The 20,606-nt window shown below is 37.6% G+C and overlaps 1 protein-coding gene across 4 annotated transcripts in view; it reads right to left on the bottom strand.

Moving 5' to 3' along the window:
- The window catches only part of LOC100818971 (DNA topoisomerase 3-alpha), a 50,637-nt gene that overhangs the window by 16,481 nt on the left and 13,550 nt on the right, over nt 1-20,606 (bottom strand). For all 4 annotated transcript variants that reach the window (XM_006581715.4, XM_006581714.4, XM_006581713.4 and 1 more), the window contains 4 exons: nt 19,408-19,503; nt 19,185-19,289; nt 17,739-17,779; nt 3,322-3,451 (listed from right to left, as the gene is read on the bottom strand). In XM_006581715.4, the coding sequence (XP_006581778.1) occupies nt 3,322-3,451; nt 17,739-17,779; nt 19,185-19,289; nt 19,408-19,503 (372 nt within the window). The remainder of the gene's footprint in view (nt 1-3,321; nt 3,452-17,738; nt 17,780-19,184; nt 19,290-19,407; nt 19,504-20,606) is intronic.

Raw genomic sequence — 20,606 nt, forward strand, 5'->3', positions numbered from 1 at the left:
TGCATATATTTACAAGTTATCAACCATTTAAGTTCATAATCTCCATAACAAACTTGTCCGATAAACTTGATGCAATTCAAAAGGCAGATTGAATGGAGAAACAACTTATGGGAATACTAAATTAAGTACCAATCATTTTCTTCTAGTGTGCATGTCGTTACTAAAAAAATAGTTATAAATGCAAAAGATGGCAATATATTGGAAATTCTAATTTTGCTCATGATCCCTTCTACAGAAAGGCCATGACTTGTGGAGAAAAGCCACAAGCCCAGTTTGTTGCTGCAAGCATCATGGCAGTTGGACTACCCTAACCAAGAAGTTTATATGAGCATAGAGCACATCCTGCTCTACAAAATGTCATCTAGGGGAATTCTTAGAGTTCAGAAAGAATCAGATGCACAATTAATAACTTATTGACTGAACAGAAATATTTCATCAGTGACAATGATCCCATTCACATTTACTTACTGATTAGTGATTACACAATTATTATACTCAACCCACCATGATACTTCCTACAGTTTTAGCTTCAAACTCAAGGCACCAAGCTGTTCTTATTATCAATGGACGAGGATAAAAGGCTAGTCGACCAGCCACCATGTTTGTTTCCGGTGGGGTCACTAGACAAAAAAAAATAACATCACAAATACGCGAATAAAATGAGTGAGATCATAAGTTGTGTTCCCTGAACAAAGGCACCTCACTTGTCTATTTACTTTTCATTGACCTTATTGCTGCTTGTAAAGAGGAATAAGATTTATATAACAAAATTTCCAGTATACAGTATTATCCGTGGCTGATGGTGGAAGGTCAAAATTCCGCCATATAACATAAGCATGCCATTGAAACCTGGCAAAAAAATCCGTCATGACGGCCATGGCGTTGCCTTTTAACAGCATTGCAAGTAAAGAAAACATCTAATAACAATATACGGAAGGATATAGAAGGAGTTGAGAAATTCACAAGATGACAAGAAATATATCTTGAGGCAAGAAAAAGTTTATGAAAGGTTAAATTAATCTATTAGTCCCTAAACTATTTGGAAATTATTAGATAGGTCCCATTCCGGAGTAGCCCATCCAAGGACCCAAAACAACTGTTGGAATAGGAATATTTTAGGAGATAAAAGTTTCTTAAATGTTTACTTTTTCAGGTAGCCTAGGTACTTGGTATAGCTCAGTTCAACGCATCTTAGGAAGTAGTAGTATCTTAATTGTTCTCTTGCAAATTGTTTTGGCATTAATTATCTTTGTAAGATGTCCTGCTGGAAGTTTTTGCAACTCTTCTGGCTAACCCCGGATTGGAGGATGATAGGTTTATTTGGAGTCTAGCTTCTAACGGAGGGTTCTCCACTAAAACAGCCTATCAGTTACTTACATCCACTGCAACCTGGACTTCTAAGTCCTTCGATTGGAGATATATTTGGAAATTTTATGGGACTGAACCTTCAGAGACTTCTAAGTCCTTCCTTTGACATCTGGAAGTGGCGGCAAGTGATGAATGCCCTCTTTGTAATACTGGAGCAGATGTCAATGGCCAATCCTTTGAAATTTCTAACATTGAGAGTGGATTTCTTTTAACGCCAAACACATTCACTTTTTGTCTGGGGGAGCTATATGGTCCTCGATTTTTGCTAATGGGGTGTGGAGTATTCGGAAAATGAGGAACTCTTTTGTTTTCCAGAATGCTCCTTTGGACATCTCTACTCTGATTAGGAATATTCATGCAGATGTATCTGACACATACGGCTCTTCTGGGCCTCCCTAGCAGTCAGAGTTCACAGAATTTCTACTATACTGTTCATATTTCCTGGACTCCTCCACCTCCACTGTGGACTAAATGTAATGTGGACAGATCTATCATTGAAAATATTAAGATGGCTGCTTGTGCTGGTGTGTTCTGGGATGAGTTTGGTAACTGGATTTATGGGTTTGTTAGGAACTTGGGCATGCTCTCACAGCTGAATTTTGGGGCATCCTTTCAGCCCTGCAGGTTGCATGGGATAAGGGGTTTCGGTATCTGATCATTGAGTGTGATTCAAAAATTGCTGTTCACCTTGTGTTAATCTTAACTGACAGAAACCATCCTTTTTGGAGCTTTGTGCACTCAGTTTGGAAGTGGCTGTCTAGAGACTAGATGGTACAACTGGTTAACATTTATAAGGGAAGCCAACATTGTTGCAGATGATCTTGCTAATTGGGGCATACTCTTCCCCTGGGTTTGGCACAAGTTGCCATCTCCCCCACCAAAGTTCTCTCTTTTTTTGTTAGAAGATGCAGTGGGGGTCTTGGTCCCTTGTTTGATCTGTAGCTGGTTCTGTCTTTTTGGGGCTGTGTCCCCTCTTTAACACCAAAAAAAATACACTTGAATATAAAATTGAGTTCATTCTGCTGGGTGGATGACACTCAAACAAATTCAGAGGAGGGAGAGAGAAAGTGGGTGATTGAAGAGTGCAGTAATGGGGTCTCTGCACACTCATTAGAGAGAAATGGGAGATTTTTTTTTATCAGCAAAAGTAATATATATATATATATATATATATATATATAAATGAGTACCAGAGGTACTAAAGTACAGAAATAGGAAAGCTCATACGAATGGTGCCTGAAAACAGACTGAACATAGTCTGAGAAGGAACCAAACTATGGCTACAATTTAGAAACTACCCCTACTGCTATTGTATTTGTTTTGTCCTCTACTGATAAAGGAAACCATATCTAATGTTACTTGACCATTGATTAAAGTGTATTGTGAAATCTTTCTCAAAGCCCCTTAGCCACGTCCAAAGTAGGAAAATTGCATCTTCAAACGGTTTGTTGCCATTAAAACTTTCATTTGAGAACAATATTTTATTTCTAAGCTGCCATATAGTCCAAGTTAAGGCCAGCCACCATAACTGCCATCTTTTGATCCTTATGCCTTCGGACAAAACACATGAGTGTTGAATGAAATGTTGCTGTGGAGTTTGCGGGAAGGCACCTTGAATATTCAGCCATGACATGGATTCCCACCAAATAGGTTGGATTCTGCTGCAATGATTGAATAAGTGTGCAGTAGCAATGGGAGATTGAAGAGTGCAGTAGCAATTTCTAAATCTGTTCAACTTCAAACTTTATGATTAGAAAGCACAACTTAATTTACATGAGAATTAAATAGTTACTATTATAAATAAATAAGACTCGAGTGCTGTCCAGTTCTTTTTATTTACAAAACTTGTGCAACTCTTTTCTCAGCAAGACATGAGAGCATTGAAGAATTTTTATAAATTAAGAATTAAAACTCATCTAGTGTTTTTCTTTTTAAAACTTAATAATTGCTTACTTCTAGGAAACAAGCTTCCATCTTCTGCAAGATAGTTACCAAAACTTCGGCTTTGCTTTTATCTCCTTTCTTGACGTCATCCATCTTTTTTTCCATTTCACTTCTAAGATCTGGTTTCCATAGTTTATACCTGAAACCTCAATGGTAGAAAAAGACAAAAGTGCAACAAAGTTCGTGTTAGGTTCACAGTGTCACTAGTTAGAATGCAGACGGGGAACACAGCATGCTGAGTAGAGCCAAAGGAAGAAGCATTAAATGTGAAAATCACATTTTGGATTCAATCACAAACAAGGAATTCAAAGTCAGCTTATTTCACCTATATGATTGGAAATTTAGGGATTAATACAAAAAAGAAATTCATTGAGATATGATTTCCAATTTAGCAACAATTAACAACCAAAATAATTAATTGAATCAATTGCTGGATACCACATTTTGAGAACATCATTGAGATATGCTGTCAGTCAACTGTGAAAATAGTTTTGTAAACTAATTGTAAGGGCTGTTAGCTTTTGCTAACAGTACCTATCTTAGAGTTGGTTAGATTCTGTTAGTTACAATTCTGTTAGTTACAATCTGTTACAATAACAGAACAGAGGTCTATATATACCTCTTTTGTAACCTTCTATAGTTAACTTTGATAATCAGTAAAATCAGTCTTTCTGTTCAACAAGTTTTCTCTTCCTTCTCTCTCTCTCAATTTATTCAATAGTTTGTTAACTATAATTAGTTGTCAGTTAGGATAGTTGACAGTTCTCACTGTCAACTATATAAACTTTTCCTGTAACTGTTTTCAGTTAGGTTGAATAACAATCTGTTTCTTAATCTCTCTCACTTTCTCTGAATTGCAAAATGGTATACAAAGCTTAGGTCGAAACCAAGCCTTTTTTTCATTTTTTTTATCAACAAAATTAATATATATTATAATCATAAGGTTAGTACAAGTGAACCAAGCTTTTATTTCATGGTTTCCGCATCGACTCCTCCTTCCTCCCCACCATCGCCATCGTCATCGGCGAGCTCTTCCAAAACATTCACACAATCAATTTCTCAAAAGTTGCATGCGAAGAACTATCTTCTTTGGATTCAACAGGTGGAACCTGTCATTCACAGTCATCATCTTGAAGGCTACATCATTAATCCTTAAATTCCTCCTAAATATGCTTCAGTTGAAGATCACAATTCAGATAAAGTCACCAGTGAGTATCGTGTTTGGTACGAACAGGATCAGTTTCTTCTTGCATGGTTGCAATCCATTATTTCTGGTGAAATTATTCCTTGCATTGTTGGTTGTCGATCGTCATGGCAGTTATGGGATCACATCCAGTCACATTTTCAGTCTCACTCGGGTGAAGATTCATCAAGTTCACAATGAGCTTCAAAATCTCTCTCTTGATAATCGCTCCATTTCTGATTATCTTCTCCATGTGCAAACTCTAGACAATGCGCTCACTTCCATTGGTGAATTTGTATCCAATTCTGAGCATCTTAATCTGATTCTTGATGGACTCCCCGATATTTAGCTTATAACCAGCAGATTTGATTTGTTCTCTGTTGATGAAGTTGAAACTTTGTTGCTTGCGTGAGAGGTGCATATTGATCATTCTCGCAAGCGTGCTTTAGGTTCTATCAACCAAACTCAAAGCTTAGGCTCCATTACTCTTTCTCAAGGTTGTTCTGGAAGTTTGTCTCATGAAGGTGATGTTGTTTCCGATTCTGCGCAATTTTTGAACCCTAATTCTTAGGGTCAAGTTAATCTGACCACCCAGTCCACATCGGAGGATAACTCATCCAATGATTACGCTGGAAATCGTTTTTTCAATGGTCGCGGTGGTCGGGGTTCTGGCCGGAATCCTAATTGTGGTGGTGGAGGTCGTGGTGGTGGTCGCTTTACTGATGTGCAGTGTCAAATTTGATATAAGTTTTGTTAGAATCTGCTTTATTAGCTGTATTATTTCTGTCAGAATCTGTGTTTTATTAGTTGTATTGTTTCCTTATTTAGCAGATTACAATTATAGTGTATGATGGGAATATCCCTGAATCATAGGGATCTAGTTATCTAGGTGCTATTATTATACTTCCTAAAATAGCAATAAAGCAATGGAGTCAGGAGTATGGGAACATAAGTATTAAGGGGATCCAGGAAATTCAACAGAAGCTAACTGATGTGGAAGACATAGCCTCTACCAGAATTTTGTCTGAGGATGAGATCAAGGTTAGGAAATCCCTTCAACAAGAGCTATGGGATGCTTCTAATGCCTATGAATCTCTATTGAGGCAGAAATCTAGAGCAAAGTGGTTACAAGAAGGTGACAGCAACTCAGCTTTTTTCCACAAGGTAATCAATTTCAGGAGAAATTATAATGCTCTCCAAGGAATTCGCATAGATGGAGTGTGGGTCCAGCAACCAGAGGAGGTGAAGAGAGAAGCTGTGAACTTTTTTCTCAAGAGATTTTCTGAGCAGAACTTCTTCAGGCCTACCCTTGATGGAGTTCATTTCCCCTCTCTTAATCAAAGGCAGAGGGAGGATTTGATTTCACCTTTCTCAGACCATGAGCTCAAAGAAGCTGTGTGGAGCTGTGGTGGAGACAAATGCCCTGGGCCGGACGGTTTTAACTTCAATTTTATTAAGGAATTCTGGGGAGTGTTGAAACCTGAGTTCAGAAGATTTGTGGATGAGTTCCATGTCAATGGAAGCTTCCCTAGAGGCAGCAATGCTTCTTTCTTGGCTCTAATCCCTAAAGTAAACCACCCTCAGTCCCTCAATGATTATAGACCAATATCTTTGATAGGCTGCATGTACAAAGTGATAGCTAAGCTACTAGCAAACAGATTGAGACATGTCATACCTGTCTTAATTGATGAGAGACAAACAGCTTTCATTAAAGACAGACATATACTTCGTGGTACTTTGATACTTAATGAGGTGGTTGAGGAAGCTTGTAGGAGTAAAAAACCAGCCATGATTTTCAAGGTGGACTTTGAAAAGGCTTATGACACAGTTTCATGGTCTTTCTTGGACTATATGCTGCATAGATAGGGCTTTTGTCTTAAATGGAGAAACTGGATCTCAGCTTGTCTCCATTCAGCAACCATATCTATCCTTGTTAATGGCAGCCCTACAAAGGAGTTTACCCCATCTAGAGGCTTGAGGCAAGGGGACCCCCTAGCCCCTTTGCTTTTTAACATAGTTGGAGAAGGCATCACAGGCCTAATGAGGGAAGCAGTCCGAAAGAATTTATATAGTAGTTACAGGGTTGGAATGAAAAAAGAACCCACAAATATTCTGCAGTATGCAGATGATACTGTTTTTGTAGGTAAGGCTACATGGGACAATGTCTTGGTATTGAAGGCCCTGCTCAGAGGTTATGAAATGGTCTCGGGCTTGAAGATTAACTATGCTAAGAGTCAGTTTGAAGTTATAGGGGGTGTTGTTACATGGACCAATGAAGCAGCACAAACCCTGAATTGTAGACAATTGGAAACCCCTTTCAGCTACTTGGGCATTCCTATTGGGGCTAAACCTTCAAGCAGTGTTGTGTGGGAGCCTTTAATCAAAAAATGTGAGTCTAAACTATCTAAGTGGGCTCAGAAAAACATATCAATGGGAGGGAAGATAACTCTAATCAATTCTGTTCTCAATGTTGTACCAATATATTTATTATCCTTCTTCAAGATTCCTCAAAGGATAGTAAATAGACTGGTAGCCTTGCAAAGGAATTTTCTATGGGGGGGGACCAAGAACATAGGAAAATTCCTTGGGTAAAATGGGAGACTGTTTGCCTGCCCAAGTCTGAGGAGGGTCTAGGGATTAAAGATATCTCTAAATTTAATATAGCTTTGCTGGGAAAGTGGATATGGGCCTTAGCTTCTGATCAACAACAACCTTGGGCTAGGATTATCAATTCTAAGTATGGAGGTTGGCCAGATTTTCAGTCTGTTCGTGTCCAAGGGGGGCATTCATACTGGTGGAGGGATCTAAGGAAGCTTTATCACCAGACTGATCAAAGCATTTTTCACCAATACATGAGCTGGAAGGTTGGGTGTGGGGATAAAGTCAGCTTCTGGAAAGATAAGTGGTTAGGGGACCTAATCTTCAACAGAAATACAATCAGCTGTTTCTCATTAATAGACAGCAATCTGATCTCATTTCAATGATGGGAAATTTCTCTCAAGATAACTGGAGGTGGGACTTGAAATGGAGGAGAAATCTGTTTGATCATGAAAGTGATCTAGCTGTCAATTTTATGGAAGAAATCAGTTCTATACATATTCAGAGGCATGTTAAGGACATCATGATTTGGAAAGCTGATCCTAGTGGTGTTTATTCCACAAAGTCAGCCTACAAATTATTGATAACCCCCTCTAATCCAGCCTCTGATGTGAGAACCTCAACATTACTCGGGAAATTGAAAATTCCCCCAAAAGCTGCAGTTTTCACTTGGAGGCTTCTTAAAGATAGGCTCCCTACTAGAGCTAATCTCATAAGAAGAAATGTGATCATCCAGGACACTGTCTGTCCTTTCTGTGGCCTAGAGCAAGAGGAGGTGGGCCATCTATTTTTTAACTGTAAGAGGATAGTAGGTCTGTGGTGGGAGTCTATGAGATGGGTACAGGTTAAGGGACATCTTCCAGCTTCTCCAGTGGATCATTTTCTCCAATTCTGTGATGGATTTGGAGCACACATAAACCATAGTTCATGGTGTGGATGGTGGGTTGCTTTGACCAGTACCATATGGCAGCATAGGAATCTCCTCATTTTCCAAGACAAACCATTTGATTCATCTAAAGTCATGGAAGATGCTTTTTTCTTAGCTTGGTCTTGGTTAAAAGCTACAGAAAAAGGCTTTAACACTAGTTTTAACCACTGGTCTTCCAATATCTCGGAATCCTTTGGTTAATCTGTGTGGGATAGCCTTTTTAGTTGGGTTAGCTTGGTTTTTTGGAGGGCAGCACTAGAGGTGCTTTGTATCATCTTTATCCAGTACCCCTTGTACTGTTTTCTGACTATATTAATATATATATATATAATTTGCCTTCCAAAAAAAAAATACTTCCTAAAATAGCTTTCTAGCCTTGTATATATGACTTGTATTCTCAGCATAATTTAATATATCAATTATTCTACCCTAAATTGTGAGAAGTTTGGACATGGAGCTTCGTATTGTTATCATAGATTGGAGGAAAATTACGTTCCTACCCTTCCACCACCAGCTTATCTTGCTCCTACTTCTACACATACTTCTCCTAATGTTGTGCAACCTGCTCCTGTGTAAGTTCAATATGCTCAGTCTGTGCAGTATGTATACACTCAACCTGCTCATTCTCAAGCTACTGTACAGCCTCAATATGCGTACATTCAACCACCTCAGATCACTCAACCAACTTCTAAACATCCTCAAGTTTATCTAGCTAGTTCCTCTCACACTCCAACTCAAGGGCAGAGTTGGTACTCTGATTCAGGTGTTTCTCACCATGTGACAAATATGTCACAAAATATACAGCAAGTGACACCTTTTGAGGGTCTTGATCAGATCACTATTGGCAATGGTCAAGGTCTCAATATTAATTCTTCAAGTGTTTCCTCTTTTTCTTCTCCTCTTAATTGTAGATTCTCTCTTGTCCTTAGATTGTTTGTTCCTTCTATTACTAAGAATCTCATTTGTGTCAGTCAGTTTTATAAAGATAATAATGTCTTCTTTGAGTTTCACTCATCTTTCTGTCTTGTTAAATCACAGGATTATAAACATGTTCTTCTAAAAGGGGGTGAAGGTCTCTATTAGTTCCTTCAACTCCTTTCGTCTGTGCCAAAGTACAAGCTTCCTACAAATGATTTTGAGTTTCTCACCAGTGTTGTATAAAGTCTTCTTGTTAATACTGTCTCTAGTAAATCTGATTTTCAGTCTTTTTCTTCTAATAAAGCTGTTGTAGTTTATGGTGTTGGAAATACAGCCACTTGTAATTCCAATTCCTTTTCCATTTGGCACTCTAGGCTTGGTCACCCTAGTGCTGCCACTATGAAAATTGTACTCAAACTTTGTAATATTCCAAATGTTAATAAAGACTCAACATATTTTTGCAATCACTGTTGTCTTGGAAAGTCACATCGACTTCTTGCTTCTTCTTGCCTTACTGTCTATGATAAATATTTTGACCATGTTTACACTGATCTGTGGGGCCCTTCTCATTGTGCATCACCTTCTGGTTTTAGATATTATATTTCCTTTGTTGATGCTAACACCAGGTTCACTTGGATGTACTTACTCAAAAACAAATTTGATGCTTTAGAGCTCTTTAAACTATTTAAAACTATGGTTTCAAATTATTGTAACTCCTCTATTAAAGCTGTACAGTCTGATTGGGGAGGGGAGTTCAGACCTTTCACTAAGTTCTTAACTGATCATGGTATTCAGCACAGACTTATATGTCTTCATACCCATCACCAAAATGGGGTAGTGGAACACAAACACAGACATGTTGTGGAGTTGGGTCTCACTCTTTTGTCTCAAGCAAAACTGCCTCTTCATGACTGGGATCATGCCTTTGTCTCTAGTCTGTATCTTATAAACAGATTGCCCTCCTCTGTTATTGGCAATGAGATTCCATATCAGAAATTGCTCAACAAGCAAGCTGACTATTTCTTTCTCAAGGTGTTTGGCTGCTCTTGCTTCCCTTTGTTGAGGTCTTATAACAAACATAAGTTACAGTTCAGAACTCAAGAATGTGTATTCTTGAGCTATTCTAATTCACACAAAGGTTACAAGTGCCTTGCTGCTGATGGCAGGTTATACATCTCTAAAGATGTTACCTTTAATGAAAGAGTTTTTCCCTATCTGATAACTGCTAAATAATTGTGAATTAATAGTGGTTAATTAGTCAAATTTTGGCCAAGAATTAATTATTTAGCAGTTATTTATAATTAAAAGTTGAGAAATTAATTAAGTTGAATTTCTGGTTGCAGATACGAAAAATGAGGTTACATTAAGCAAAAAGGCAACAGAAATAAAGAGAAAGAAAGAGTTCTGAAGCAGGCCCAGCCCAACACTCGCGCTAAGCGCGCGTCAAGAGCTAAGCGAGCAAAGAAGGCAGGCGCTAAGCGAGGCGTTAAGCTCGAAGAAGCAGAAACCGTTACGCGCGCTAAGCCCAGCCACGCGCTAAGCGCACGATCCAACAGAAGCACAGGCTAAGCCTGCAAGGCGCGCTGAGCGCGCGATCCGAACGCGCTAAGCGTGAGGTGTCGCGCTGAGCGCGACTATGAAGGCCCAAAGCCCACTTCAGCAACTATAAATAGAGAGTCAGTCCCAAGGAATCAACACATCTCGACTCAAAGCACTGTTCTCAGCACTCTCCCTTCTTTCTTTATATTCTTTGTTTTTATTATCCCTATTCTTTCTTTCACCCCAGCCCTCAATGGCCATGAGTGGCTAATCCCCTAGCTAGGGCCTGACAGGCCTAAAAAGCCAACGATGTACGGTGTGCTTCAAGAATTATCGGGAATTTATTCCAGGTTTTTCTGTTCTAATTCTTTTCTTGTTATCTTGCATTTGTTCTTAAATTTCTTTTGGGTTGTATTCGCTCGAGAGAGGGTATTTCCTAATAAGGATTTAAGATTTAATGCATGCATTAGTTTTAGGGGTTATACACTTGGGAAAGGGTAACACCTAATAGAACATCTTAAGAAAAGAATCCTTGGGTTAGCATTGCTAGGCATAGAATGATAACTCACTGCTCATGCATTTAGCAACATCTAGAACTTAACCTTAATGCATTTTAATTATCAAATCTTCGCAAAGGCATTTGGGAGATAGGTAGTTAAAATAGGCTTGTCAACGTGAGGCATCAGGGACAAGTAAAATCAACAGATGTGGGTAGAACTAATACCAGTACATTGGTAATGAATATCATATTTACATGCATCGTAGGCCAATTGGGTTTGTCCGGTCTTGGCATTTTTATTAATTGTCTCTCCTTTTAATCTATTTGATTTGGTAATAGCAACCTATTTCTACACCTATTCCTGTTTTTATTATTTTACTCTTACTTACAAATTGAGAAGTATTTGATAAAGTGCAATAAAATCCCTGTGGAAACGATACTCGGACTTCCGAGGTTTACTACTTAAGAGCGATTTGGTGCACTTGCCAAAGTCTCAACACTATCCTTCACTTCTCCCTGAACCAGCTTTGTTAACCTCTGAAGTCCCTGATATTGCATCTACCCTCACTGTTTTATGAAGTATCTGTTCATCCCACCAATACATCATCATTTGTTGCCACTACGAATTCCTCTTCTTCCAGTGACCACCAACCTCCTTTACCACATATTTCCCATACCCAGCCTTTACCAGTTACCAATACAGCCTTCCCTGCTCAGCAAAATCCTCCCTCTTCCCACACAAACAACCTCATCCTACTATCAGACCTGATAATACACATCCTACGTGTACTCGAGCCAAATCTGGTATTACTAAGCCCAGAATTAATCCTACTCTCCTGCTGGCTCACCTTGAACCTAAGTCAACCAAAGCTGCATTAACTGATCCCTCTTGGCTCTCAGCTATGCAATCTGAGTATGATGCACTCATGAGAAATGACACTTGGACCTTGGTTGATCTTCCTGCTTCCAGAACAGCAATTGGGTGCAAATGGGTCTTTAGGGTCAAGGAAAATCCAGATGGGTCTGTTAATAAGTACAAAGTCAGGCTTGTTGCCAAAGGCTTCCATCAGCAATTGGGGTTTGATTATAAGGAGACCTTTTCCCCCATAATCAAACTTGTCACAATCAGACTTATTCTCTCTCTTGCTGTCTCACACAACTGGCCTCTTCAGCATCTGGATTTTAATAATCCCTTCCTCAATGGTGTTCTTGAGGAAGAGGTTTACATGACTCAACCCCCTGGTTTTGTGTCTTCCAACAAGCAACAAGTTTGCAGACTTCACAGGGCAATTTATGGCCTGAAGCAAGCTCCTAGGGCCTGGTTTGACAAGCTGAAAGCCACTCTTCTCAGTTTTGGATTCTCTTCTAGTCAATGTGATCCATCCCTTTTTGTGTTTTCTGATTCCACTTCAGTCGCATATTTTAGTATATGTGGATGATATTATCGTCACTGGCAATAACAGCAAGTTAATTCATTCTTTGGTTTCTCAAATGAATTCTGTTTTCTCTCTAAAGAATCTTGATGAATTGGACTATTTCTTGGGAATAGAAGTTCAAAGGCAGCAAGATGGTTCTCTTATTCTAACTCAGTCCAAGTATATTCGTGATATCTTGACCAAGACCAACATGGATGAGTCTAATCCTATATTGTCTCCTATGGTTGGAGGATGTAAACTCACAAAGTTTGGTTTTGAGGATTCTTCTGATCCAACTCTTTACAGATCTATTGTTGTTGCCTTGCAGTATGCTACCATCACTCGGCCAGAGAATAGTTTTTCTGTCAATAAAGTTTGTCAGTTTATGGCTAAGCCCTCTGACCAACATTGGCTGGCTGTGAAGAGAATTCTGAGGTACCTGAAGGGTACAGTTTCTTTAGGGTTGCATTTCCAGACTGCTTCCCTGCAGCAACCCTTTCCTCTTCATGCTTATTGCGATGCAGATTGGGCATCTGATCCTGATGATAGTGTTAAGAAGTCCCACATCGCCTGCCTCAGTTCTTGGGGTGCAACTTATATATCTGTTGGGCAACTTCACTTAATGTCAATTGGTTTTAAGTTAAAATCTAGCATGGTATCAGAGCCTATAGCCCATCTTAGTTCTTGCCTAGTCTAGTAGGTTTGCCTGTATTGGCAGGCATCTGTGGAAGGGGGTTTGTTAGGAAGTCCCACATCGCCTGCCTCAATTCTTGGAGTGCAGCTTATATATCTGTTGGACAACTTCACTTAGTGCCAATTGGTTTTAAGTTGAAATCTAACAGATAGGAGGTCTACATCTAGAGCTCCTATTTTTCTAGGACCTAATTTGACCTCTTGGTGGTCCAAGAAACAGTCAATGGTTGCCCACTCTAGTACAGCTAAGGTCACTTGGATTCAGTCCCTTCTTTCTGAACTTCAAGTTCCTAACACCACTCCTGTCATTCTTTGTGACAATACCAATACTGTCTCCTTGGCTCATAATCCTGTTCTTCACTCCAAAATGAAGCACATGGAGTAGGATCTATTCTTTGTCAGAGAAAAGGTCCTTACCAAGCAGATCAATGTGGTGCATGTGCATGCTGTTGATCAACTGGCAGATATTTTGACAAAGGCTTTATCTCCTGCCACTTTTTTTTTTGTACAGATCCAAGTTCAAAGTGGTTGAAAGACATTGGGGGGGGGGGGAGGGGTGTATAAGTGTATCCTGTACCTCAAGTATTTTTACTTACTACAGTTAGGTTTGTTAGTTTGTTAACTGTAGTTAGTTGTCTGTTAGGAGCGCTGTCAACTATATAAACTCTTCCTGTAACTATTTTCAGTTAGGTTGAATAACAATCTGTTTCTCAATCTCTCTCTCTCTCTGAATTGTAAAAATCTGAAACATTATTAGAACGAGCCAAACCTTGAACACCTCTAGATGAATGGTTAATTGTTCTTAAACTACAAATATCTTTACCAATGATTCTTCTTTTTCTTTTCTAATTTTTCCAAAAACAATTACTCAATCTAACTGACAGAATATAGACATCCATGCAAGTTAAAGAAAATATCAACATAAAGTTTGGCCTAACTTATTCACACAAGCTCTAAAAGAAATAAGGAGCTTACTTTTAGACAAAAGAAAAAAAGGAGCTTAAAAAAGCTCCCTTTCATTTGATTGTTAGATTTCAATTTAAAACCAATTGGCATTAAGTGAAGTTGTCCGACAGATATATAAATTGCATCCCAAGAACTGAGACAGGCAATGTATGACTTCCTAACATTGATTCCTAGATATACATTTTTTTTTTTACTTTTTAAATGTTTAGATAAAAACCAATATGTGTTTCATCTCTATAAAATGAGAAAAAATATAGAGAGATAATAGACTGAAACCGTATGTCAGAGTACACAGCAGATACTTCTTTATATAGACAGGTAGTATTGAGTACACATAATTAGAGAATATTCAGTTTCCTCTAAATCAGATATCATATCCTCTCACATCATTATACGTTGAATTCCAGATTCTCAACAATCTCCAAGGTTTTCAGCCGTGTATAAGTCATTCAGTCATTACATTAGCAACGCCATTATAATATAAATATATATATATATATATATATATATATTTTTGCAAAGAGGAAGACATTAATTCCAAGTTTTTTCACATATTTGCAAACTCAAAATGCAGATCCAGCACCTTGAGAGGAGTGGCTGTAAATGATGTATGGATTGATGAACCTGAAAGGGTGAAGGAGGAGACATACCTATTTTTCAAGAACAGATTAGATTTCAGGAGGTTGAGTGGGTGAGACCCAAACTAAACGGGGTCAGATTTAAAGAAATTGGATAGCAACATAACGTCAGATTGTTAGGGTCATTCACTGAAAAAGAAATTAAGGACGCAGTCTGGGAGTGCGGGAGTGATAAGACTCCTGGCCCAGATGGCCTAAATTTCATATTCATTAAGGAATTCTGGGAAGTTATCAAGATTGACGTGCTTCGATTCATGGACGAGTTCTATGCTCATGAATCTTTCTCGAAGGGGTGTAACGCATCCTTCATAACCCTTGTCCCTAACGTCAAGGACCCGCAGAACCTACATGAATACAGACCTATTTCTCTTATAGGTTGCATAGACAAAATGGTGGCCAAAGTGTTAGCAAGGAGGTTGAAGGGAGTGATGCCACTATTTATAGATGAGACACAATCAGCATTCATAGAGGGTAGGCACTTGCTACACAGCACTCTCATTGCAAATGAAGTGATCCATGAAGCAAAGACATAGAACAAACCGTGTCTGGTCTTCAAAGTAGATTACGAAAAGGCTTATGATTCAGTATCTTGGAAGTCTTTATTATATATGTTGAAGAGGATGGGTTTTTGCGGAAAATGGGTATCTTGGATTGAAGGTTGTCTAAAGTCTGCTTCTATATCCATATTGGTTAACGGTAGTCTTACATCTGAGTTCATTCCCCAAAGAGGCCTAAGACAAGGAGGCCCTCTAGCTCCGTTCTTGTTTAACATTGTTGTGGAAGGACTAAATGGACTGGTGAGAGAAGCAATGGATAAAAACCTGTTTCAAAGTTTTAGCGTGGGCAGAAACGAAGTCAAAGTCAGCATACTGCAGTATGCAAATGACACACTTTTCCTTGGGAAAGCATCCATGGAAAATGTGAAAGTCATCAATGTGATCTTGAGAAGCTTTGAATTAGCCTCAGGCCTCAAAATTAACTTCTCAAAGAGTAGATTTGGGACAATTGGGATGTCGAAGAGTTGGAAGGTGCTGCTGCCAGCTACCTAAATTGTGAGCTATTGGACATACCTTTTCTATACGTGGGTATTCCGATTGGGGCAAACCCAAAGGGTTCTGAGCTGTGGGATCCTATTGTTAACAAATGTGAGAGGAAATTGGCGAAATGGAAACAAAAACTACTACTTTTGGGGGAAGGGTAACACTCATAAAGGCTGTCCTGAACTCTATTCCTATATATTTGTTTTCCTTTTTCAGGGTTCCAAAAAGCATTTTGGATAAATTGGTGTGGTTGCAGAGGTGGTTTCTGTGGGGTGGAGGGGTAGAGCATAAGAAGATAGCATAGGTGAAATGGGAGTCGGTATGTCTACCAAAGGAGAAAGGAGGAATTGGAGTTAGGGATCTTAGGAAGTTTAATTATACTCTTCTCGGGAAGTGGAAATGAAGCCTTTTCCACAACCAAGGAGAATTGTGGGCTAAAATACTAACTTCAAAATATGGTGATTGGTGTAACTTGGAGGGGGAATGTAGAGGCAGTAGAGTATCAACTTGGTGGAAGGATATAAACAACATAACTTTTGTTGGTGAGGATGGCAAACGTTTAGCTAAAGGCATACAATGGAAAGTGGGGTGCAGATCAAAGGTCAAATTCTGGGAGAATGGATGGAAGGAGGATGGAGTATCACTTAAGCAAAAATACCCTACACTTTTCTCTATTTCGAAGCAGCAAAACCAGGTCATTCAGCGAATGGGCAGCTTTTTAGATGAAGGTTGGAAGTGGGATTTCAAATGGAGACGCGAACTTTTTGACAGCGAGTTGGATATGGCTGAGGTTTCTAGAAGACCTAGAAGGTACCAGCATTCATCCGGAATGACAAGATAAGTGGATTTGGAAGGAGGATGCTTCCGGAATGACAAGATAAGTGGATTTGGAAGGAGGATGCTTCGGGCTTATACACAACCAAGAACGGGTACAGGTTGCTCATGTCAGATCAAATTAATGAAAATCAGGATGGTGCTTTTACAGAGCTGTGGAAGTTCAAGGTCCCTAGTAAAGTTGTTTTCTTTGCGTGGAGACTAATCAGGGATAGATTACCAACTAAAATCAATTTGCGCAGAAGGAATGTGGATATACATGATCCCACATGCCCATTTTACAAAAATAAAGAAGAGGATGCAGCACATCTCTTTTATAGTTGCAGCAAAATCATGCCGCTTTGGTGGGAATCATTATCGAGGACAAATACCTCAGCACCATTTCCAGAGAACCCGCATATGCACTTCCTCCAGCATGTGGTTGGGAATGGAAATGGCAATAGCTTTCAAAAATGGAAATGTTGGTGGATTTCCTTGATATGGAGTATCTGGCAGCATAGGAATAAGATTGTTTTTGAAGAGGAAAGGTTTAATGACAATAAGCTGTTGGAGGATGCCATATTTCTCTGTTGGACCTGGCTAAAAAATCTGGTTAAAGGTTTTGGCATGCCTTTTTATCACTGGTCCAGCAATATGAAGGAGGCTTTCATGGGATGAGGGGGGACAATAATATTAGTGGGGGTAACGGTGAGATTAGCATATCGCCAGTACTATGGTTTCTTAATTCATGTTGTAAACTATGTATTAGGACACCATAGTCCTACCTAAACTGGCCACTGTGTAATCATTCAAGTACAACTTGCATTGTTAGATATGTAATACAATACTACTTTTGCTAATTAAAATAAAATATTTGCAAATTATAATTAAAATAAAATTTTATTAACCACCGTGATTGTTAACATTTAAAAAAATTGATTTATATACTCCTGTTTTAATATTTTTATTTGTTTTTATTATCATTAAAATAATTTACATAAATTAAATCAATATTTTATACAATATTTTTAATTTTATAAATATTTTTATTAGACAATAAAACTAATTTTAAATAAATTATCGAACAACATATAATTCAAAAGGAGCTTTTAAGTTAAATATATGAAAATTGACAAACATACACTAAGATTAGACATGAGACTCGAGACACTTTTCAAATGAACGAAATTACTTACGTCATGTCAATGTCATCATAACCCAAAACAAGTGCCTCACCCTACAATAATATCAAATTCATGGTTAATAAAAATGTGATATGAAAAAATATCATAGTTCATTTATTTTTATTTGACTGTTAATGCCAGTACAACTGCATCTTTGAGAGTTAAATACGTTATAACTAAGCTAATAAAACAGAAAAAAAAAAAAAAAAGATTCTTCAAGTTTTAATATGATGAAATCTTCATGGGTAAAACCTTTTCAATTTTTTTTATATTAATCTGCTTTCAATTTCTATGCAAGTAAAAACCAGACAGATACAGTTAAAGCATATCTACAAAATTAATAATCAAGTTTGATCTCATCATGTCACTCTATTGTGCAGCTCTAATGCTCTATAGATAATAATTGACAACGATAGACAATAGTATGACTTTATAAGAGTATACTTTACTCCTTGTGTTTTTTACTCTTTCTGTTGTATTCTAGATCCTCACTATGGTTAGTAGTGAGTTCTCTTTCTGTTGTATGTTAACTAACTCAAGTTTATTAGAGTTAGTTGACAGTTAGCATAACTGTCAATATAAACAGTCTTGTAACAACTTTTTCGGTTGGGTTGAATAATACAAGATTTCTCAATGTCAGTTTTCTCTTCTCTCTCCTTTTCTCTCAACTCCATTATGGTATTCAGAGCTTAGGTCGAAACCTGGCCTTCATTCATGGCTTCCGCTTCTCCTCCTCCCTCCCCTCCGCCATCTTCCTTCTTTTTTTTTTTTTATCAGCAAAGATAAAACTATATATATATTAGAAAAGTACCAGAGGTACTAAATACAGAGTTAGACACCATAAATATGGTTCCTCAATCAGGCAACATAAGTCTGATTAGGAACCAAAATATGGGAAGAAAATACATGTGATATGATCCCAAAACATCTTCCTTCTTGGCGACCTCTTTGAAAACATTTTACTCTTATAGACTTAATGTCATGCTATGGCGAAAAATCCTTTTAAGCATATATCCCATGATATATTATTTACTCTTTGCTCAAGTAACTGTATATTTAGCTGTTGTCAAAATTAAATGCAGGTCACTTAAAGTAATGCAGATCCCATAAGTTTATAGATGTATTAATTATTTCACCTATATGGGTCACAGTCAAATTCGTAATGATCAAAGTAATGCAGATCCCATAATTATCAACTAAAACCAGATGGTTGACAACTTAATATACACATTCAGTGCTCATCATATTCAATTATAGAATGATACTACAACAGAATCAATTTTATTAAATGAAATTTTTACATAATTTCTTATAAATATTATTCACAACATTTGCTTCTAACCTAATAACCTTATATAGTAAGTCTTCTTAGCAGCAGAGAACAAGAGTCAAGACAGCCAAAGAAAAATATCATAAGACATAGAGATTAGTCACAAGAAATTAACATTATGAACTTACAAGATTAGTTGGTGTGAAACGAGTGCTACTATCCTTAGTTGCATAAGATCGATCAAGCATCTTCTTGATGTGATCTTGCATTGTAGCATCTGTACCAATTTTCGCCTTTTAAGAAGAAATAAAAACAACAATACAATTGTCAATATTTAACGGCACATAATTTGACTTTCACACAAAAAAATATCAAATTTTTAAATATATTGTTCAGTCTGTCAGATTCTACCTCCTCCCTATCCATATAACTCAGTAGATCAGCTTCACTAAGAAGTGGTGGTGGTCGGGTTACTCCTGATTCAAGGGTTAATTTGGTTGGATTGAACTGTAATATGAACAACACTGACATGAATATTTATTCTTCTGACTCAGATGCAAATAGCATGCAATGCAAACATAACCCAAATATTTCATCAATAATATATAGCAAAAGTATGTAAAAAAATTGTGTCTAGTATTAGAAATGGACCACGGCTAACTCCACCCAAAAACAAGCTCAAGGGAGGAGTACTATCCAAGTCTTACAAAAGCTACTTGAACCATATTCCAAGTGAATGTGGGACATCTTAACACACTCTCACTCCCAATACTCGGCATTTGAAGTGTGAAGTCTGCAGGATCTGGCATCTACGGATGGCCTAGCATCAAGATTGGATAGGTTGTAATGTCATTTTTTGGATAGAGCGTAGTATTCACTATGACAAATGCAAGAATTACTTCAATGCTTTGGTTCGTTGGTTCTATTAATGCATTGTCAATTGTAATTGTAATTAAAAAATAGTATTAGATAACATTTACTTTTTACTATTCAATGACAGAAAACATTCTACATACTGGGTCTGTAAAATTTTAAGAAGCAAACATCTTTTCAGATGCCATGTGTCATGACTCACATGCTTTTCTTTTTTAAGGCCACATAATTGTATTTTTTTTCCAGATTAAGTGTTTTACACTTTTATTGTATATTACTTTTTAGCCCAATTTTCATAAGTTCTAACTTCAAAGTGGTGTTGTTTTCAACAAAACAAAAATACTAAATGATTCAATTAGTGTGGTTAAGTATCTTTATATTTGATTTCAAATTTCATTTATAAATTATAACTTCAAATTTTAAGAATATATAAATGTTTTATTTTCAGTTTATAGTGTTGTGGAGTTGTGGTGTTTTATTTTTCTTATTTATATATTATATATTTTAATTAAAAAACTATTTTATTTATTCCAGTTTGACCATCAAACCTTGAAGTAATACCTTGACCGGTTCAATAACCTATCTGGTTTTAAAAACATCGATCTATATTGATCAGAGAGCGAGCCAAGGAGCAACAGTAAAGTTATGGCTTGGTGACTGATTGGTCATGGGTTTGAATTAAGAAACAACATTTTTTTTAAAACGACCCTCCTCCATACCTTTGCACAGTGAGGAGC

Source organism: Glycine max, chromosome 6 (genome assembly GCF_000004515.6).
Source record: "Glycine max cultivar Williams 82 chromosome 6, Glycine_max_v4.0, whole genome shotgun sequence".
Taxonomy (NCBI): Eukaryota; Viridiplantae; Streptophyta; class Magnoliopsida; order Fabales; family Fabaceae; genus Glycine; species Glycine max.